Source organism: Tenebrio molitor, chromosome 8 (genome assembly GCF_963966145.1).
Source record: "Tenebrio molitor chromosome 8, icTenMoli1.1, whole genome shotgun sequence".
NCBI classification, from domain to species: domain Eukaryota; kingdom Metazoa; phylum Arthropoda; class Insecta; order Coleoptera; family Tenebrionidae; genus Tenebrio; species Tenebrio molitor.
Genome location: NC_091053.1, coordinates 19,582,579 through 19,604,933, shown reverse-complemented (window position 1 = coordinate 19,604,933; position 22,355 = coordinate 19,582,579). Strand labels below are relative to the sequence as shown.

Here is a 22,355-nt window from a genome sequence, read left to right as displayed (position 1 = left end):
CCAGTTGGAATTGTTCTTCATCATTTTGAAAAATGTTTTGCAACTTTTGAATCTTCTTTTGGTCTCTCAAATACCGTTTTTTGACGTTGGGCAACGAGAAGGTTCAAACAAACAACTTTGGTCGTCCAAAAGTGATTTTATTTTTTGACAGAATCAGATTTTCATTCAAATTTAATTCCTTGAGCTAGAGGCAACTCTTTGGAGTGGTTGATGGTGATCGTGGATCTTCTCATGTACTGCTTCCAAGCGTCGCTTCCAGACTCGCGACCGCCCCTGTGTGTTTCTCGCGTCCGAAAGCCCCTCCGATCTCAGCCCCGGAGGTGGGAATGTTTACGTTGACAATTCCGCAGTCGGATCCTTTCGATCCGATCTACTACAAAAAAAAAACAGAAAATATCAAACTGGCAAAGTAGATCTAATCACCTTGAATATGTTCTCGACGCTTTGGGTGAAAATACTGTGTTTAGGACTGTAACCCTTTTGTATGCTGTGTTTTGCTGGGTTGTTGCGATCGAATTGGACGCTTTGAGATGGACGTCTTTATTCGAGAAAAAATAACTGTCACTTTTGTTGAGTACTTTATTCGTCTCTGGTTTCTAGTTGTTCTCTACCTACTATTTACAAAATTTTACCTTAAATACTACCTACTTCTAGAAAAATGAGGGTGGGGGTGTAAGCACCCGTCCAGACCTTCGTGGGTACAGTTAGACGTAACAGAAATGCAACATGCCGCCCACCATTGAAATAAAAATGAGAATGTGTACATAAATTTTTGTTTCAATAAGACCTTAATCCTTAATACTATGAACAATGATATACCGGCGAGACGCCGGTAATTATGTTGATAAGCACTGCACTATTACTTGATAGTAATATCCGTAATAGTGTATGTACTCCGGCAAAATTGCCGTGCCGCCGGGTGGAGGTGGGATAGTACATATACATTCAAATTAAACGGGGAATTTATCAAGGAGATTCTTTAAGTCCTTTATGGTTTTGTCTAGCCATCAATCCTTTGACAAATCTATTAAATAGCACTGGATATGGTTTCAATATTAGAGTTAATAATACCACACTATCCAAATTAAATCACCTTCTTTATATGGATGACATAAAACTTTATGCATCTAAAAAGAATCACATTTTATCTTTACTAACAATAACTGAAAATTTCTCAAATGATATTGGCATGAGTTTTGGTATTGATAAGTGTAAAACGCAATCAATATGTCGTGGTCATTACGAAAATTTAGAATATATAACTAAAGAAGGAGAAATCATTAAAAATTTAAATAAAGGAGAATTTTATAAATATTTAGGTATTATCAATCAAATCATATTCAACATTCAATTATAAAAGAAAATTTAGAAAAACAATTTTATTTAAGAATTAAATCTATTTTAAAATCAAAATTAAACGGTAATAATTTAATTAAAGCAGTTAATACATATGCTGTTCCATTGTTGACCTATTCTTTTGGTGTTATAAAATGGTCCAAAACTAATTTACAGAATATAAATATTCAAACTAGAGTTCTCTTTACAAAATTTTGTAAACATCACCCCAAATCTGCTGTTGAAAGATTTAATTTACCACGCGAAAATGGTGGTAGGGGTTTTTCAAATCTAGAAATTCTACAACACAATCAAATTGCTTCACTAAAAAATTATTTTCTCAATAGAGCTCGTGATAACACTTTTTTTAATGCTTTGGTTTCAGCGGATAAAGGTTACACACCTTTAAATTTAAGTGATAATGTAATTTCAGATATTGTGGAGCCAAATATACCTGACACTATATCAAATATAAAACAAAAGTCTTTACATGGAAGATATTTTAAGGGTGACCGATACTGGCGAAATGTTTCAGTTTTGCCACCTTTATAACGCAGCCACTAATACACAGTAGAGTATATAGATAAGTATGGAAACCAAACTGAATTTTTACCTGAAATAATAAGCCCTGAGGCCCTGACCGTTTCCATGCCCTTACCGAAAGGTTCTCGGAGTTTTATGGTTTAATCTGGTTTATCAGACAAACAATAAATACATTTCTTATTTTGTCTAAAAATGTAAGACATAATTTTCTTCTGGAAAATTGTCGAATAATAAAATTATTAATATTATAATAGATTAAAATGGTCCAATAATATGAGTCCCAAAATTCACGCCCATAAATAAATGTCTTTTTCGCATTAGACACATTAGACGTCGTATGCGAAAAAGAAATGTTTTTGCAACGAATTACATACAAGATTTTTTCTAATTCCGTAAAGTATTAGGCAAAAAACAAGAAAAAAGAAATACAGGTTTTAATTTTTTTAATTCACTAATTTATTACTCCTATCATTCTATCACTCTCTATATTATATCTACTCCAATTCATTTATTACAAAAGTGATATTTATTGTTACAATTTTGTAGCGATTTTCTTGCCAAATGAGTGATTTTGATCTGCGGTATAGCTGCTATATGTATATCCAGTTTATTACCTGCGAAGTCGCAGCCAGTTATCAACGATTTGAGCAATGGCTTGCGTTTTTTAAAAGTTTCTTTTACATGATGAACTGATGAGATTCAATACTTTGATTGCTTTAGTAAAAGAAAAGAAAGCTTTTCTTGTAATTTTATACTTCTCACTCTTTTTGGCACTAATGCGAAAAAGTGACAGTTAAACGCATTAGTGCGAAAAAGAACGTCATTGTGACATTCAAATGACCACCAAAAAACCACCTATTTTGCAATGGAACTACTGGTCTCGCGAAGGAGTAGATAATTACCAATTCGCGATTTCTTTTTGTGATTTATACATATACCTACCTGCATACTCTCATACAACGCACAAAACTTTTCATACGATCATACTTTAATTTATAAATCAATATTTCTGTACTTAATTTGTTATACCGGGTGTATTATGAAAAACCTTTGGTGCTATAACTTCCTTATTTTTTATCCGATTTTAATAAATGATACATCAAACAAAATTCGTTTTAGAAACACTATAGCTCGACATGCTATAATTTTTTTTTGACATTATATTTTTTGACAGAGCGCAGCTAACTTTGTTTTTTTAAGTTGCACTGTATATTTTTTTATTTTTATTCTGATAGATGTTTATCTTCTGAAACACAAACATTAAAATAAAAAATCAAAAATTTGTTTTTAATTAAAAAAAATTGAATTTCCAAAAATCAAGTAACCATAACTTTACTATAGCAAATGTTCGAAATTACCTCCATTCTCTCTAAGGTACATTCGACAGCTTCCACTGACGCCTATTGCGGCGTTTAATAAAAATTCTGGTGGTATTTGTTCACATACTGCAACGATTCTTGTTACTAAATCATTTCTGTTATCGACGGAGTCAAATAGACATTGTCTAGAATGCACTTTTATTACTGTTTAATGTGACTGCTTGATTAAAAAAAAAACGTTATTTTTTAATTTCTTCTTTTTGTTTCTATGCATGAACATGTTGTTTACATTTTCATATTCTAAATAAAAATCTCTATAAAACTGAGCAAAAAAAGTTAATAGCGCAATTTGAAAAAAAAAGTTGACTATCATTTGTCAAAAACAGAACTCAAGAACAAATATTGGATCAATTCAAATTGTAGCCCATTTAAAACGATTTTGCTTGACACATCAATTATTAAAATCGTCTGAAAAATAAGGAAGTTACAGCACCAAAGATTTTTCATAATACACCCGGTATATATATTAATATAATGTTAATGACGTTGACGTAATAATGTGCGGACTAAATTAGACAACAATTTATTCATTATTTTTATACGTACATATTTTTAAAAAAACCTAATATTTAATTCCAAAAATTAGTTTTCATAAAAAAAAAGAAAAAATTAATTCGCTCTGTACGGTCATAGTTTATATTAGAATTTCTGAAGAAATTCGAATAATACCGGGACAGGGTATTATCTGTAAAGTCATAAAATTTCCTGGTTGAAAACTGATCGGCGGCCCAAACTAACCCCCGGATTTGTCCCGTTCCTAAACAGGTAGGTAGTTTTGAAATCGGAGAAAAGATGTGCCTCTACTGCCTCTGGTGGCAAAAGCGATGAACTAAAACCGTTTTTATTCGCAAATTTATAAATGAATAACTTCCACAACTTCTGTTTTTTTTAATTATTATTTAATGTAGTAGGTAAAGGTAAATATATTGTATAGAATTACAAAATATTCTAACGAAATGTTCGCCTGGGAGACGAAAAATTTAACTTTTACATTAAGCTCAATATAAAAAAAAACAAATGTTTCATCCATAATTTCACAACGCAGCGGACTCAGTAAACTTATTTAGATTCATTCATAAAAAATCGAATTAAAGCCGCGCACTTTAGGTTTTTATCATATCATCAGACAATCTTTTTCTCTTATAAAAAAAGTATAACGCTGCGGTCTGGAGAATTAAAAAATCTTTAATTTGATGTATGATACTTGACGAATGATTGCGTATTAAGTGAGTTCTTTGCAATTGCAATTGCAATTAATGAAATACACTCTAGTCAACGCTGGTATCGGTCACCCTTAAAGAGCTAGAACAGCCAGAAATTAATATTCAAGCTTCTCATGCATGGCTTAAAAAATCAAATATTCATCCTGAGACTGAGGGTTTTATATTTGCAATACAAGATCGTGTTATAAATACAAGAAATTATAAAAAACACATATGCGGTTTACAATCGATAATTGATAAATGTAGGATTTGCGGAACTGAAGGGGAAACCATTGAACATATCATTTCTTCTTGCACCGTTTTGGCTCAAAGCGAATATAAAAAACGTCATGATATATTCGCAAAAATTATACACATGAATTTAGCAGTTAAATTCAATTTATTAAAGGATACACAACCACATTACATTTATAAACCAGAAAGTTGTTTAGAAAATGACAATTACAAATTATATTTTGATCGCACAGTTTTAACTGACATTCACATTCAGCATAACAGACCAGACATTATTATTTTAAATAAACAACAAAAGCAAGCATATCTTTTAGATATAGCTGTTCCAAATTCACACAATATAACACAGACATATAACACAAAAATTAATAAATATTTAGAACTCTCCGTTGCTATGAGAAATCTTTGGTGTTTAGAAAAAATTTCGATTTTACCATTTATAATTTCAGCAACAGGAATAGTACCGCAATCTCTTTTTAAAAATTTAAAAATTTTGGACTTAGAGAACACATTGGTGGTTGAAATTCAAAAAGGTATATTATTATATACTCCGTACTCTGATAGATTGCACGTTTTTTGACAGAAGACAGACACAGAAACTGGTTTGGCGGGAATTAATCTGCAGGGATACAACAGTTTTCTACATATCGTGAAATAATTGAGATGGAGAGTTTAGTATTTTTCACTGCTTTATGTTTTGGAACTAGAATTTAAAAACGTGCTATCTATCACCGTACGGAGTATACTCATGTCACATCGTGAGGAAATTCCTTAACATTGACACAGAACATAAAACACAAAAAAGTCAAAATGTGGAGGCGAGACGCCGGTAATTATGTTGATAAGCACTGCACTATTACTTGATAGTAATATCCGTAATAGTGTATGTACTCCGGCAAAATTGCCGTGCCGCCGGGTGGAGGTGGGATACATATACATAATTAACAAAAACATTAAAATAAAAAATGCTCGATTGTTAACCGCATAACCGAAACTTCATTAGTCTGTGGGCAACGGACACAAATAGTTTATCGAACGTTTGAATTCACTTGAATTGCACTTCACTGACACTACACGCACCACATTGTCCGGTCCGGGATGCAGCTGAGTGATGCGGCCAAGTTTCCATTGCAGTGGATGTGCATTGGTTTCCTTGATTAGCACTAATGAACCCAATCAGAATTCTTAAATTTAGACAAGGAAATTAATAAAACTTTAGGTTTATTTTGGAACAATAAACGAGACACATTACATTACAAATATGAACCCGACACTGAAGTGTCAACAATCACAAAACGAGAAATTGAAATGTCGTGCAAACTAGGTAATTCTTCTACAAACTGTAACCACAAAATTTTAATGTTTTCAGGAACTGATTGACTCCAATCTATTTTTAAATGCCATAGTTTTTGCAACAGAATTTTTGCCTTTGTAATTATTGGACCAATCAATCCTAAAGGGTCAAATAATTTTGAGATGGTGGATAAAATTGTTCGTTTTGTGATTGTTGACACTTCAGTGTCGGGTTCATATTTGTAATGTAATGTGTCTCGTTTATTGTTCCAAAATAAACCTAAAGTTTTATTAATTTCCTTGTCTAAATTTAAGAATTCTGATTGGGATTCATTAGGTGGTAAAACATCAGATTCATTCGAGACCCATTTACGCAATTCGAAACCTCCTAAACTGAGACATTTAATCAGCTGATCTCTTAATTCAATCGCGGTTTCCTTTTTGTCCACGGAATGTAATAGATCATCTACGTAAAATAAATTTTGTATGACTGGTAATGCTAATGGATACGTTTTCTCGTTCTCTAAAGCTAGTTGCATTAAACACCGAATCGCTTGATATGGAGCGCATGTTGTTCCGTACGTTACCGTTTTAAGCCGAAATACTTGTAGCGGATCATCGGGATGATTTCGCCACAAAATTCTCAAAAAGTCTCTATGAGCAGGGTCAATGAATATTTGTCGGTACATTTTTGTGATATCGCTGCATAAAACAACGCGATGTATTCGAAAATTTACAAGAATATGAAATAGGTCCTTTTGTAGGGTAGGACCCCCCATCAAGTTATCATTTAAGCTCAGATTGTTCGATGATTTGACTGAACCATCAAAAACAACTCGCAATTTTGTCGTTAAACTGTCGATTTTGAACACCGCATGATGCGGTAGATAAATATGTTTATTGTTTGAGACATCGATATCCTTAGACGGAACTACCTCCATATGACCTAAATCAACATATTCATTAATAAATTCTGTATATGCGCCTTTTAAACTGAGATCACGTGACAATTTTCGTTCTAGTGATTGAAATCTCTTTAATGCTTGGTCAAATGAGAGACCAATATTCCGACTTTCACTTTTGAACATCAATGGTACCTGAAATTTACCGTTAGCAAGCCGTTTGTGACATTCTAGGAATTGTTTCTCGCACCTTTCATGTTTTCTGGACAGAATTGGTTTATGGTCTATTTCCTCAATTTGCCAAAACTTGACCATCTGTTTTTCCAAGTTCTTGCTGGAGAAAGTGCAGATCGTCTTTGTGTTTTCTTTGTTAGTGTCCCAACAACCGCCCAAAATCCACCCCAGCTGGGTATTTTGAGCTATCAACCGTTTGGCGGGACCTAATTGCACCTTACCGACGCACAGTACCTTCCAGAACAGCTCGTTTCCGAGAAGAACATCAGTCCGACCGGGTTTATTGAACGTCGGGTCCGCCAATTTTATATTACTAGGGATTTTGAAAGTGTCGTAAACTAACGGAGTCGCTGGGATGTTTTGAGTGATTTTTGGCAACACTAAACATTTTACTGAAGCTTAGAATTTATTGAAATTCGATTTGAAAATCAGCGTGGTACTTTTGTTTACCTTGCTGTGACTGTTGTTTACCCCAGATAACGTGATGTTCGTATCGTAAGATGGCAAATTTAACATTTTTAAAGCTGACTCAGTGATGAAATTTGACTGTGAGCCACTGTCCAGAAGAGCTCGTAATTGGGTGAAATTTCCTGCTTTATCTTGCACCTGCACCAGTGCCGTTGACAAAATGACATTGATTGGCAAGGTAAAGCTCGAATTTAGTACATTTACATCATTGTTAATTTCACCCAATTGCTCCGATGTGTCCTTGTGTAACAATGTATTGTGTGTATTACTGCCACACACTCGGCAACAACCACCTTTGCAGCTGTCGGAGTCATGGTTTGTTCTTAAGCAATTTTTACAAAGTTGTCGTTTATTTATTTGATCAATTCTGTTTGATACCGCTAAGCTGAGAAACTCCTTGCATTGATACAAGTAATGATTTGAATTGTTACAATATAAGCATTTTTTTGTGCTGGTTTCATTTTTGACGCTAACAAACGATTTTTGGGATTGTTGTTGATGTTTGTTTTGTTTGATGTTTGTTTGTTGTTTGTTGTTGATGATTTTCCCTTATGTGAATCGCTCAAAGCTTCTAACGTGAGATTTGTTAGTATATCGCTAAATTCTTTCAGTGTCGGAATGTTTGTTGTTTTGCAAGATGTTTCCCATTCTCTGCGGGATTGATAATTTAATTTTGACAACATTAACTGAATGAGAATGATATCCCAACTTTGTACTGGAATATCTAAATTTTGCAATATACTTAAATTGGTCGAAAGCCCATCTAACAGTTGTCTTAGGGACGCTGGCGATCCCTTTGTTACCTGCGGTAGATTTATTATTGTATTGACGTGCTGTTGTACGATAATCCGTTTGTTCCGCCAAAAGTGCCGCTTCTTAAAGCTGGTTTATCAAACACGTTCTCGCAGTAAAAACGCTGTAGTCGGCACTGTCGCAAAGTTTCATTCCTACTGTCCGTTTAGCGCGAGAATGCATTTAGCGCATAGCCAAATCACGCTCCGCCCCTAACTGCTTAAGGCGAATCGGGATGAGGTTTTAGTGAGATTCTCGGTCAACAGATGGCGCGGGATTTACTTAACTGTTTTTAGCTAAACCAAGCGAAAAATTTGTAATCTGAAAAGGGCAATGTCTTTAAAACATTATTGAAAATTGCGGCAACTTTTTAATTTTTTTATTTTTTCTTCCTTTAAAAAATTTTTCATTGTAATTTTTTTAAAAACAAAAAAAATCAAAAAGTGGTCAACAGCGACGATTAAGCAATATTTACTGATGCTTAATCAATTTTTATTTAATTTTTTCGTTAGAAAATAGTGTCCGAAACAGTAATATACGTTTTCTCTTTGATCGAACCGCCCGCACATGTCTGGCACTGATCAAGAGTTACAAACATGGAATTTGAGCAGCTACAAAAGTATATGTGAGACTTCTATTCACACTATTTTGGTAATGATAACTTAGATGTTGAGGTTGCCTCCGACGATCCCAGTCGAGATCCTGTTATTAACACCATAACAGACCGATTTTTAATTGATGGTCAGCATTTTCTTAGAGAGATTAGATCTCTAGAAAACCATAACAACAAATATCTTAAAAGTTCGAAGGGGTACTTCAAATTAATATCTTGGACTACAAAACTGCATGGAATTTAAAATTTGAGTGTCCATACTGCAAAACAAAAAAAAAGTGTGTTCAGTGAGGCTGAACCAGAGCCAATCATAAATCTAGAGAAATTATCTCAAAGCAACTCAATTCCTAAATTAAATCAACTAGCAGTGGTCGATACTCGATAGTGCTGTATGGGGAATTATCTCTATTGGTGGTGGACATTCCAACATGGAACAACTGTTTTATTCGTGGGAACACTCCAATTTCCCGATTATAACGCTCCGATGGAAGGTGTAAAATTACGTAAATTAAAACCAGGAAAGAAACAATACGTACCATTATCAAATGGATTTTGCGAAAATAAATTTCTAGGAATTTTCTCTCCCCAACAAAATGTTTTCATGAATATTCCACTTGTGTATAAAATGTCGTGAAAATCATTTTCAATAAAAGAAAAAAATTAATTAACAAAAGAGTTTGATCGATTTACAGTGAATCAAAAAGATTTTTTTGTTCGACACTGTCAGAATTTGAGAATTTTCTCCTGTGTGAACGGATTTCGATAAATATCACAACTTGTCAAAACGAAACGTCAAGTTAATTTTAATGATTTTAGGCGATTTGGAGCCTTTAAGAGGCTCGTCGAACAAAAAAACCTTGTATTCAACTCGTTCTTGTGTAAATTTGGCTTTTTTTGGCACTCCTGGGCCTTTTACACATGAACTCGTTAAATAATAATATACAAATTAAAAGACAAGTTTCATAAGACCAGTCTTGAAGCACGTATTCAAAATTAAAAAACGAGTGGCGTAGCCACGAGTTATTTTAAAGAAAGAGTGCTTCAAGGTCTTATGAAACGAGTTTTTTTATACTATTTTTTGGAATTTGTCCGCCATAGTACCTATGTCGCCCGCTGAAATACGTGAAATTGCCAAAAATACGGTCGCGAATTTGCTGCCTGATAAATCCTGATAAATAATTTTTGACACATTTTGTAATTTAAACTGACATGCATGACAAGATAATTCCACATCAAGCTTTACCAACTTAAAAATTTTCGTAAAATGTTCCGTGAATTAATGGCTATAAGGACATCGCAGATGATGACGTTGCTACATCCAAGAATATAAATGCATCAATTTTACGTACGATATTAAAAAAAAAGTAGTGAATTTGTTTCGGTCCATGAAGGAACCAGCCGGAAAAAAATACAATACGCGTAATATGAAGAGGTGGAAACTAAAAAATTGGTTCACCCAGGTCAGGAGCTCTAACATTCCGATAAGTGCTCCGATTTTGTAAAAAAGGGCCCGGCAAGGTTTTCCCGGTAATAGCGCTTTTCCGGCTATAGCGCTTTTTTCTTCGGTCTTTTTTTTTTAAATCTAGTTACTTTGTGCAACCTGTCAGCTGGAGCAGTTGTTACGCAAGTAATTTGACAAGTTATTAGACTGTAAAAAATTGCATTTGTCATAACTTTGAGTAAAAATGAAATGACCAACATGCTACAAGCGTATTTTGAGTGTGGCAAGAATACACAGCCAGCTATTCGCCTTTATCACCAGCATTTTCTTAATGGAACAGTGCCCCACTACAAAAAATGAATTAATTTCCTTAACCCTCCACCACCCGGCGGCACGGCAATTTTGCCGGAGTACATACATTATTCGGATATTACTATCAAGTAATAGTGCAGTGCTTATCAACATTACCGGCGTCTCGCCTCCGCATTTTGACTTTGTTGTGTATTTATTATGTTCTGTGTCAATGTTAAGAAATTTTGAACTTCAACTACCAATGTGTTCCCTAAATCCAGAATTAAATTTTTTTTTTCTAACACTAATCTCTTATACTGTTTCTATGGTGCATATGAGCTCACACCTTATGTTTCCCATAAAATACGTTTTTCTCTATAAGACACGTCGTCAATAGCAACGTATCTTATAGAGTCATAAAATACGCTCACACATATTATTCAAGTAACATTTTATTCATTATTTTTACAGTAATTATCACATAAATTATCATATAAAAAATGATCAAAATGGTTTGAATAAGTGAAAACACACTGTTTACACACAAGAGTAAAATTTGTTGCAAAACAACTCAATCGTTAATTTAAAAAAAATAAATAAATAAAATTCTTTTCACCACTTTTCACCTAAAAAATAACACTGAGATTGACAAAAATTGACAGTTCACAGTGAAGCGGCAAAAATTTCATAACATATAATAGGAATGGCTTGCTTCGGCTACAATCATTTATAATGACCCTGTATTTCCACTTTTTTTTTCCTATGCAAGAGTGCAATCTTATCTTTATTGTAAGTACACTTAATATTGTCGGTATGTGATTGTCAAAGAAAAACGTATATTTCTGTTTCGGGCGTTATTTTTTGTCAAAATTTAAAAATAAAAAAAGATTTGCCATTAAGAAGTTGGCCACCACATGCGCCGTTGAGCAGATTTTTATTTTTTTTTTAATAACGAAGAAAAAAAATTTTTTTTTTTAATGGAATCAAAAATAAAAAAAGTAAAACGTTGCAGCATTTTGAAGTAATATTTTAGGACACTTGCAGTTTAAAAATTGAAAATCGGTCATACCGTTTCTTTAAAAAACGCTAAATACTTTTCCGATATCTTTATCTCTCTCGCACACTTGGTCATCCCGATTAGCCTTAAACCGTGATTTTAAAAGATTATAGGCTGTAACGTAATTGTCATGGGTGATTGCTAAATGAACAATTAGCTTTTGTGCTTCCCCCTTTACACTTGATTTTAAATAATCAACCCTTGTGAGTAGATTAATTACTGGAATTTTTTTTCGATAATAAATCTAGTCACTTGGGAGATTGTAAGTGAAAATCTTTTTAGCGAATTAATTTTTGTTTATTTGTTATTCGTAATCATACGATTTTTTAACCAATAAACGTCATTGTAGGTACTTATAACAATTTAAAAAAATGCAACCGAATTATATTCGTCATTAAACGATGAAATGCACAATAAAAACTCTACAGTTTTTCATTTGTCAGTCAACACCGTTTAAATAAAGGACAAAAACTAATGGTACTATCCTCGTATATCGAACTGCCTGAAAATGTTGGAGATTAAATTTATGAGTTTATGACAGTGGTCAGGTCCCTTTGTCGAAATATGGATTGGTGATTATTTCCTTGCAGAGGGTCGGCTCGATTCTTTTGCGGGCAGCTGTACATATATTTTTTAGTGACATGGATATCTATTGGTAGTTTTAGAAAACTGGGAATTATTTGTTACCTAATTATAAAACGTAGATACGAATATTTCGCAATGAAAATGTCTAGTATAAAAATAAAATAAAATTTAAAATACAAAAATTCAAACTACGTGTTTAAAGGTTTAGCATTTGAAACCTTAGGCCCTTGGTGCAAAGAAGCCATCGATTTCATTAATGTCATCGGAAACCGACTTATGGCGGAATCAGGCGATTCAAAATCAAAGAAATTCCTTTTCGAGAGGATTTCCCTTGCCATTCAACGTGGAAACGCTGCAAGCATTCGGGGCACTTTTCCAGATTCCGCAATATTATCGGAAATGTTTGTATTATAAAACAAAAATGTTATGTAATTGTTATTAATATAAATTTTGGCTTTTTTTTTAATAATAATTTAGTATTTATACTAAATTTAAATATTTTACTAAATAATCGTTCATTTATAAAACAAACTTACCAAAAGAAAAGACAAAATAGTTCAGCCAACTCATGGCATTATACAAGTTAGTAAACAAACAATCTTTGTAACAAGATTATTTTCTTTTTTTCAAGTTCAAATTTAAAGGGAGCTCACAGAAGTGACAGACTAAAAAGCTTTCACCTTGTTTTGATATAGGTACTTACATACCTACTTAATTGGAGGCCATGGAAATTTTACATTTAATTTGGTAGTAAAACTGTCAGTTGAATCAGGTTATGTTTTTCTAAGTTTGAGGTTATAAATAGCGTCGATGTCTAATGCATTTTTGTCAGTTTTACTAGTTTGCAATAGAAGAATATTCAGACATCGCGGGAAATTCAAAAACATGTTATAGTCGTTTTCAGCGACATCCGTGCTGTCAGTGTCATTTTTAATTAGTGTTGGGAGTGGTATAATTGACCGTTGTTAATTAACGTTAATTAACCATAATTGACGGTTAATTATCTTAATAGAAAAAGTGTTAATTAGCAGTGTTAATTAACAAAAATTGGTTAATTGTCCATAGATATATCTGTTAATTATACTGACTCCTAACTCAAGTTGCAAAAAACCACGGATAAAAAATTAGGTTGGTATTAGCTGTTATCGTGTTTGGTAACTTTGAAAAAATCAATATTACTAGCATTGCTGTAATTTAAATCTATTTATGCTGTACCTAACCTCAAATAAATAATTACTAAAATGTTACTAAAAAAGGTCGCTATAAAATTCACACAAACGAAATTTCTAAAGTTGACTCAAGTTGCAAAAAACCTCTTTGCCTTTGCAACAGCACTTTTATGGCATTAGTCATTTGAAATGACTTTAAAACTGTACTTTTGTGCCTTTATTTGATTCAAAAATATTCAAAATATGCTGTTGCAAATGACAAGTAGTTTTTTGCAACTTAAATCAACTTTATTCTAAGTTTTGTCAAATTTGACCATAAATAATCGGATAATTAACCGGTTAATTAACATCATTCATAATTAACATGTTAATGTCAAACATGTCAAACAAGAAATTGAGGTTATGGTAAAAGACAATTTATATTTCGTGAAACATCAACAACAAACGATAAAACTCAATCTTTAACATGGTGTAAAAAACATGGTTAAACGAAGTCATCCTCGGCATCCGAATCAGACTACATTTTTTATCGGAAATGATACATAATAATTTGAATTTGTCAATTTGTCGCGTCAAGGTAAATTTACCAAATTAGGAAATTAAAAATTACTATACTTGGGCCAACCAACAGATATAGTAATAAAAAAAGGGGATGTGGCCTAGTTGCGTAGAACGATATACGCCGAAGCCTGTTTCACAATGAAACAGGTTCTTTCTAACAAATAGAGAACCAAAAGTCTTGAAAAAAAACTATTTTTTTCCCTACCGGTTAGAAATGTAGGCTGTGGATACCTCATTTGAGGTGAGAAAATTCAACTTTCTCGCTAAGGTAAGAAAGTTAATCATGAAATGTTTATGGTAAAACTGTACCAAAATACAAATGTCAAAAGTGTCAAAAGTGAAATAAGTTATTGATAAATGAAAGCCAATTCAATGAAGTAAGTTGGTAGGTCAATCATATAATCTGGAAAATAAACAGATAAGCTAGGTAGGTAGATTACTTTACCCTGTTTATATCAAATTTTCAAACAAACCTCAAATCTTCAAATGCGATTACAAGTTAATTAAACAACTAACACAGCCTACTATTCAATTCTCAAAATTTTCGTTTTAATCACGAATATAACCATCTTTTTTGACTTTTTTCAACAAAGTTGTGCCGGTAGGGAAAAAAATTGTATTCAAACCTTGTTAAGAAAGTGTCCTTGCAGTCTACGACTCGGTTTATAATCTTTGCCTGCGGTCTGCAAGAAACCACTTTCTTACCTTGGTTTGAAATATACTATTGTAATACAAATCGAAAAATGCCAACGAAAACAAACAAACATAAACCCGTGGTCAAACTCCCAAAGCGAGGTTTAAACGAATGAGATGCCGGATGCCGTCAAGTTATTTTTGTGGATGTATATCAGGCTTTCGAAAATCTGCGCACGTTTTGAATGAGCCAATTGGAAGCTGCTATTTAAAATACGCGGGCACTACGGGGCGGTTTTATTACTATATCTGTTGGTTGGCCCAAGTATAAATTGAAACAGCAAGTGGTGCCAACATACTGTCATACTGACAGCACGGATGTCATTGAAAACGACTATATGTTCATTTTGATAGATTGCATGTTAGGCACTTTAGTGACGGAAATTAAAGAGTGTGTGCAACGTTAAAAAATAAATCATGACCTTCCATTATGCCAAAAGAAGCGAATGGGTTTAACTCCCAGGTTTTTAACAAATGATCAAATAATCTTCACTATAACCAAAACTACCTGTTGAGTTAATTTATAACGTATGCACCAGCTAGGTGATTTCAATGGTAATGCTAAACTATCATCGAGGTCTAGTTGAGATATTCTGATCTGAAAGCTCTTAGCATATACCATGCGACCCAACAAGGCCACATGTCGGAGATCTTAAAAATTTATTGATGTGCATATGTTAGTTTTTGAAGCAAACATCAAAATATGACAATTGACAAAAATTTAAGTTATAACCTAAGTAAAATTAAAATGTTTCCAAGACATAGGTACAGTCGGTTGCAAAAAAATCGAGTACATCATAAAAATCAAGAGCACTGAATTTTCCTATTTTTAACACATGTAAATCAGGCTTTTCTGACTTTTAGTGGCATGCTTTTTCAAATAGGTTATGTCTGACACAAGAAATGACGGAAGAAATGAAAAGTTTTGACATTTTGCTTGTCTCGGTAACCTCAAAATTGAGAACAAGAAGGATGAATTAAACTATAGAAAATTTGATGTACAGACTCGAATTTTTTGCAACCGACTGTCATTTGCAACAGCGCTTTTATGGCATTTGAAACTACTTTAAAACTGTACTTATACTTATATGGAAAATATTCAACCCAAACTATGATTTTCTGGTCCATTTGTGCCTTTATTTGGTTCAGAAATATGAAAAAAATGCTGTTGCAAATGACAAGTGCGTCTTTGCAACCTCAACCTGTACCGAGTTTACTGTCGCGAGCAAAAAATTCTGGTAGTCAATGTCATTTCAAAATTTGGTTAGACTGTCACAAATTAAAAAATGTTCCCTGCCTGATTATGCCCATGTCACCAAAGTGCCAAAAAAAAATCATTAATCGATGTGAATTATGTAATGTCATACAACATGATGATAGGTTATGTTATGATATTTTTTGTTCCACACTGTCAGAATTTGAGAATTTTCTCCTATGTGAACGGATTTTGATAAATGTCACAATAACTTGTCAAAACGAAACGTCAAGCTAATTTTAAAGATTTTAAGCGATTTGGAGCCTTTAAGAGGCTCGTCGAACAAAAAAACGTTGTATTCAACTCGTTCGTGTGTAAATTGGGCCTTTTTTTGGCACTCGTGGGCTTTTAAAACGAGCGTTTTAAAGGCCCACGAGTGCCAAAAAAGGCCCAATTTACACACGAACTCGTCAAATAAACTACTATTACGACCGTTTTACAATACTTGAGCATTTTCCATTGCCTCAAAGCATGATTTTGACGACCAGTTTTTTTTGCTCGTGACAGTACCTACTTTTAGAAATTCTACGGCCTTCTTTGTCTCGTTGCTATTTGATCACACTGTAGAATTTATTGTACAGTTGATGGACAAATAAAACTGAGACAAAAATGACAATCACATAAGTCAAAATTTACAAATTTGCATCGTTTAATTACGGATTTATCACAAATAGGTCATTGGTATGACATATTATATACAGTATGTCCCCGGATTGAGTTTACAAGAGAAAAAAAAAATTGATTTTTGATTTTACGTAAAAACTTCAGAGGAATAACATTTTTTGCTTCATCTGAAACCCCCATTTCCGTTATTAAAATCTCAGTATTGATACACTGTATTCTTAAATTAACATTTTTTGTTAAAATTTGGACTTAGAATTAATTTTTGTTATAAATTTTATTACAATTGGCCTGGTTTTTTGACAAACAACTTATTACTGTTGCAAAATGTTGTCTTTAGAACAAAGAATTTAATGCAATGTTGGGCCGGTTTTTGTCACATAATTACAAAATTTAATGAAAAATTTCCCAACAGTAATGTATCAGGCATGGGTGTTCAGAAGCTTAAACTTCGATACAGGGTTGAATGGTGTACAGAAAACGGCGCATAGTTTTATATTCAATTATCATTTGATTTTTTCAAAAAAAAGGAAAATATTTTTTCTGCATTTTCTTTGATTTTAATGTTAAGTCTTCCTCTGTGTTGAAAAAGACTTTTTAATAACAGGAACGGGGGTTTCAGATGAAGCAAAAAATGTTATTCCTCTGAAGTTTTTGCGTAAAATCAAAAATACAATTTTTTTCCCTCCTGTAAACTCAATCCAGGGACATACTGTAGACACTGAGAAATATATTGACTATTCAGTAGTCTGATTTACATAGATTAAATTTTAAGTGTCCCAGTTTTATTTATCCATCAACCCTACCTACATAAGATTCTTTCTTAATAATTAAGTAGGTATTGGCGAAAATACTTAACCTTACTTAAATTATTAGAAGAAACAACACATCAGCGGCTTAAGTTTCCAGTTATTTGTTCGTTGTCTGTTGTCTTTTGATGGGTCCGATCACCTGTCAAAATCCTGTCGCATGTTTTTTTTTAATCGCAATTTTTAAAATACCTAGTTCAACTCGTCAAGAAAAGTTAAGTCAACTTTATTTTGCTTCATCAAATAAAACAACAACTAAAGCGAAAACGCATCTGTCGTAGCTTCGTCAGTTTCCACCTCCGTATCGATGTGCACTTGACGTTCATCCTTTGACATCATCTGTAGCGTGTTTTCCAACCGACTCAAGGCCGACAATCGAATCCGTTTGTTTAAATCTGGAAACGGTTCGATCGCCTCTTGGAAATCTTTCCTGCTAAGTTTAAAGAGTTCGCATGCCCTCACAGCTATCACGGTGGCCACTCGCGGTTCGTTGATCACCAACGCTATCTCGCCAAAATGACTGCCATCCTCCAAATGGCAGATCTGAAAACGAAAAAGTTTCATCAAAGAAAAATCACCGCCTACGAGCTAGCCCAAGTGTACTTCTTTTCCATTATTGGTGTAGACAGCCACGGTTCCACTGTAGATGAAGTACATGGCATATCCGGCGTAACCAGCCAGGACTATGACGTCATTAGGCAAAAATATCTCAGACCGCAACTTTGTAACAATTCTCAACAACACTTGAGTGGGTAGACCTTTGAAGAAAGCGACTCGCTCCACCATTTTTTGACACCTGTGCGTCAAGATGTCCTGTTTCAGGATAGACGACAGTGTGTTCAAGATATCCTCCTCCTTGATGATGTGCTTCTGGAATTTAAACTCGATGTATCTTAACACTTTCTCCTTGAGCGTCGACGGCAGCTCTTTGTATTTCATGTACTCGCTGATCTCTTCCAACAAATTGTTGTATTTGTTCCTCGAAGTGGATCGTTTTTGGAATATGTGCATCACTTTCGCTGAAACAATTCGTTCGCAGAAGACCACAAGTATTGAGAAACATTCTCACCTAGAATCACTATCTGCATCACGTTACCGAGCGATATGGTGAAGATTTCAAAGGTCATTAGTAACTTGCTGGCGTTGAAAATGTCGGTGACACCGACTACCATGCAGGCTCTCACCACCCGAAGAGTGGATATCAACATTGGAAAATTTTTTACCCTTCGCATGGAGAGGGTAGAATCGTGGAGGATTCTAACGATCATGTAGACCACACTGGTGAGCCACACGACGAACACGGACACCCATAATGCGAAACAGATGAATTTGATCTGGTAGCTCCACACTTGCATCTTCTGCACAGAGAGAGTGTCATTAATGTGGTACCAAAGCGAGTAGGTACATACTTACCTCACTCATTCTATACAAGTACCGAGTGAAAGTAGGAAGTCGGACCACCTTCAGCAAACAAATGGTCTCGAAGGGGTAGTAGTCCATATTCCGCGTTAGATATATGTACATGTGAATCGGTAACGAAGACACCACATCCAGCACGAAGAACCCCTTCAAGTAGCGCTTGACCACGCTCTTGAACCTCATCTCCACCATTTGCTTGCGGTGGTTGTAATATCCAGTGACGAACCACAAAATGACGTCGATGTAGCAAACTATATCGAAAAAGAACTTCATGTATACTACTATGAAGTGAGGATTCGGCGACGAGATTTCCGCCGGTATGAGGATAAAAAGGAACAGAAGCACCGGAATCATGAACATTTCCCACAAAAAACGCGCCTGGCTGAAAGGGTGGATCATGTAAGGGCAGTGGTCGAAGTGGTAGTGCTCTTCTGTGTACATCTCCGCTGTCGATTTGAGGACGTTTTTGCTTTCGGGAATGTCCGGACTGATGGTTCTCCATTTCCACAACTTCCGACGCAATAGGACTAGCGGGCCAGAGGAGATGCCATTGCAGATCTCGAGCTCATCCGGGGAATTGAGGCGGCAAGAGTGGTTCTTAATATGGCGCACCGCGGCAATAGGAGTTTGTTTTGATGCTTTCCACATCTGACAGTTCTGGATTTTATATGTAATGAACTTTGTTTGGTGATGAGAAGGTTTCCGTGGAAACAGGTCCGTTTTGTCAAAACAAGATCTTCTAGGAAGACTAGAGCCGGAGTGACTTAAATGATTTGGACGTTAGGCCGGCGTAATGTTGTGCCAGTTGGAATTTGTTCTTCATAATTGCGAAAAATGTTTTGCAACTTTTGAATCTTCTTTTGGTCTCTCAAATACCGTTTTTGGGCAACGAGTAGGTTCAAACAAACAACTTTGATCGTCCAAAAGTGATTTTATTTTTTGACAGAATCAGATTTTCATTCAAATTTAATTCCTTGAGCTAGAGGCAACTCTTTGGAGTGGTTGATGGTGATCGTGGATCTTCTCATGTACTGCTTCCAAGCGTCGCTCCCAGACTCGCGACCGCCCCCTGTGTGTTTCTCGCCTCCGAAAGCCCCTCCGATCTCAGCCCCGGAGGTGGGAATGTTTACGTTGACAATTCCGCAGTCGGATCCTTTCGGTCCGATCCACTACAAAAAAACAGAAAATATCAAACTGGCAAAGAAGATCTAATCACCTTGAATATGTTCTCGACGCTTTGGGTGAAAATACTGGAAGAAAGACCTTGCGGTACTTCGTTGTTCCACGAAACAGCTTCTTCGACGCTATCAGCTTTCAGAACGTAGACGATGGGGGCGAAACACTCGTTGTGAACTAGAGGGTTGTCGTGCTTGAGACCTGTCACTATCGTAGGCTCGACGAAATATCCGCTTCCTTCGATCGTCTACAATTGAGATTGATTTGCAAAAGTGTCCAAGTGCAAAAACTGACAATTACTTTTCCTCCAAACTCGATTGTTCCTCCTTGCTTCTTGATTTCTGCAATCGTGCTTTGGTACTTTTGCAACGATTGTTTGCTGTGTAGTGGACCGATGAGTGTCTTGTCGTCTAAAGCGTCACCAATGCGGTTCAAAGTTTGTTGGTAAGCTTTCTTCAGTCTCTGGAGTACTTCATCATAAACCTGCAACTCATTCGATGATACCCCAACCAGTCAACTCTTCCAACTTACAGCTTTGTGCAAAATCAACCGTCTTGTAGTGGTACACCTTTGACCAGCCGTACCAACACACGCGAACACCGTAGCTTGGACCACCATATTCAAATCCGCATCGTCCGCTACTATCAAAGCGTTATTCCCTCCCAACTCCAGGAGGTGTTTGCCAAATCGCTTTTGCACTTCGACTCCAACCTGCAATCGCACCTCAACGAAAACGTTGCTTCACTCTCGTGACTCTTACTTTTTGACCAATCTCGGAGCTGCCGGTGAACGACAGCAACTTGATTCTGTCATCTGCGGCCATGGCTTTGCCCACGTCGGCGCCTCCGCAACAAAGAGTAGCAATGGCTCCTGGAAGGTTGTTCTTCTCGAGGACTTGGGAGACGATTTTTGTCGTGGCTATGGAGACCAAGGGGGTGGTTTCGGCGCTTTTCCACAAGACGGTGTCGCCGCAAACCATCGCGATGGCGCTGTTCCAACCGTAGACGGCGATGGGGAAGTTGAAGGCGGAGATTACTCCCACGACTCCTAGGGGGTTCCATTTTTCCATCAAGACGTGTCCTGGCCGCTCTGACGGGTAGATGGCGCCCGCCAAGGTTCGAGAGAGGCCGACGGCGTAGTCGCAGATGTCGACGTACTCCTGGACTTCGCCGATGCCTTCAGGGAGGATTTTTCCTAAAGAGGAGTATTGCAAAAGTCATACAATACGAATTTTTTTTCTCCTCATGTGTTCAAAGCTATTTTGATGGTACACAATATACACAAACCCATTTCCACAGAGACCAATTTCCCCAATGGTTGAATCTTGTCCCTCAAAGCATCACCAATTTGGCGAACAATCTCTCCTCTTCTTGGTGCAGGCAGATCAGCCCACACCTCCCACGCTTTTTGCGACGCTTGAATACAAGAGGTGTAATCGTCGACATTCCCTTGCTTCACCTCTGCTATCACCCTTCCATTACTGGGACAAATAGATTGCACCACCTGTCAACAATTGCGATAGTACCACAAATCGATATTGTCTGCGATGACGTTACCTCACCGGAACCCTTCCAGCTGCCATCGTACACTCCAAAATTCGTCGCCTTCAGTCCCAGTTCCTTCAAAAATGAATATTTCGAGTCGTTTATTAAGTGGTCCGTCGTGGAGGTGGACATTTTGTGCACAGTTAACACTTTTCTGCAGACCGAGAATAATCGTACCGGCACTAAACTTCTAGTCAGAATGGTCATGATGTTAATGCTGCTTGTTACTGAGGGATTTGTGATAAGACTCGCTATCAGTGAGATTCCGTGGGTCAACTGTTCTTACTTACAGTCTTATGTTTTAAAGCCAGTGATATCGTATTTGTTGTTTACCGGTACAGTTATCTGGTAAATAAGATAAGTGTTGTCATAATAGTACGAAAAGCGAAAACACTTGAAATCAAAATATGTCAAAGGGTCTTGTTAAGTAAGAGATTATTTTGTGGTACTTAATTTTGTTTTTTATGTTAGGGCAGAATAAAACAAACATATTTGTGATTTTGTAATTTTATTGTTAAAATCGTCTTTGGCGTAATAATCAGAAGTGGGAGAAATGTTAATTTAGCACGCTGGATCTCAAATTTTGAAGTGGGAACATTCAAAAATCTCGGTCACTTGGGGTGCACTGTGTTGGGACTCGGAAAAAAATTTCTAATTATGTATTTTTAAAACTAGATTATTTCTAATTAATCACATATTTCTAAAGCACCCACTATAA

The 22,355-nt window shown here is 35.4% G+C and overlaps 2 protein-coding genes and 1 long non-coding RNA gene across 3 annotated transcripts; all 3 read right to left on the bottom strand.

Moving 5' to 3' along the window:
* Positions 1–116: 116 nt before the first annotated feature.
* LOC138136961 (uncharacterized) lies at positions 117–812 on the bottom strand. Its single transcript, XR_011161523.1, has 2 exons — positions 424–812; positions 117–373 (listed from the first exon to the last, which is right to left on the bottom strand). It is a non-coding gene; the product is annotated as an uncharacterized lncRNA (long non-coding RNA).
* Positions 813–17,708: 16,896 nt separating this feature from the next.
* LOC138136646 (potassium/sodium hyperpolarization-activated cyclic nucleotide-gated channel 1-like) lies at positions 17,709–19,798 on the bottom strand. Its single transcript, XM_069055897.1, has 4 exons — positions 18,912–19,798; positions 18,568–18,856; positions 18,102–18,517; positions 17,709–18,041 (listed from the first exon to the last, which is right to left on the bottom strand). The coding sequence occupies exons 1-4, from the start codon at positions 19,563–19,565 to the stop codon at positions 17,754–17,756; spliced, it is 1,647 nt and encodes a 548-aa protein (XP_068911998.1). The 5' UTR covers positions 19,566–19,798; the 3' UTR covers positions 17,709–17,753.
* A 30-nt stretch (positions 19,799–19,828) lies between these two features.
* Positions 19,829–21,923, bottom strand: Aldh7A1 (aldehyde dehydrogenase 7 family member A1). The gene is made up of 7 exons (XM_069055898.1): positions 21,650–21,923; positions 21,380–21,596; positions 20,854–21,287; positions 20,625–20,804; positions 20,394–20,576; positions 20,134–20,340; positions 19,829–20,086 (listed from the first exon to the last, which is right to left on the bottom strand). The coding sequence occupies exons 1-7, from the start codon at positions 21,842–21,844 to the stop codon at positions 19,874–19,876; spliced, it is 1,629 nt and encodes a 542-aa protein (XP_068911999.1). The 5' UTR covers positions 21,845–21,923; the 3' UTR covers positions 19,829–19,873.
* Positions 21,924–22,355: the final 432 nt, after the last annotated feature.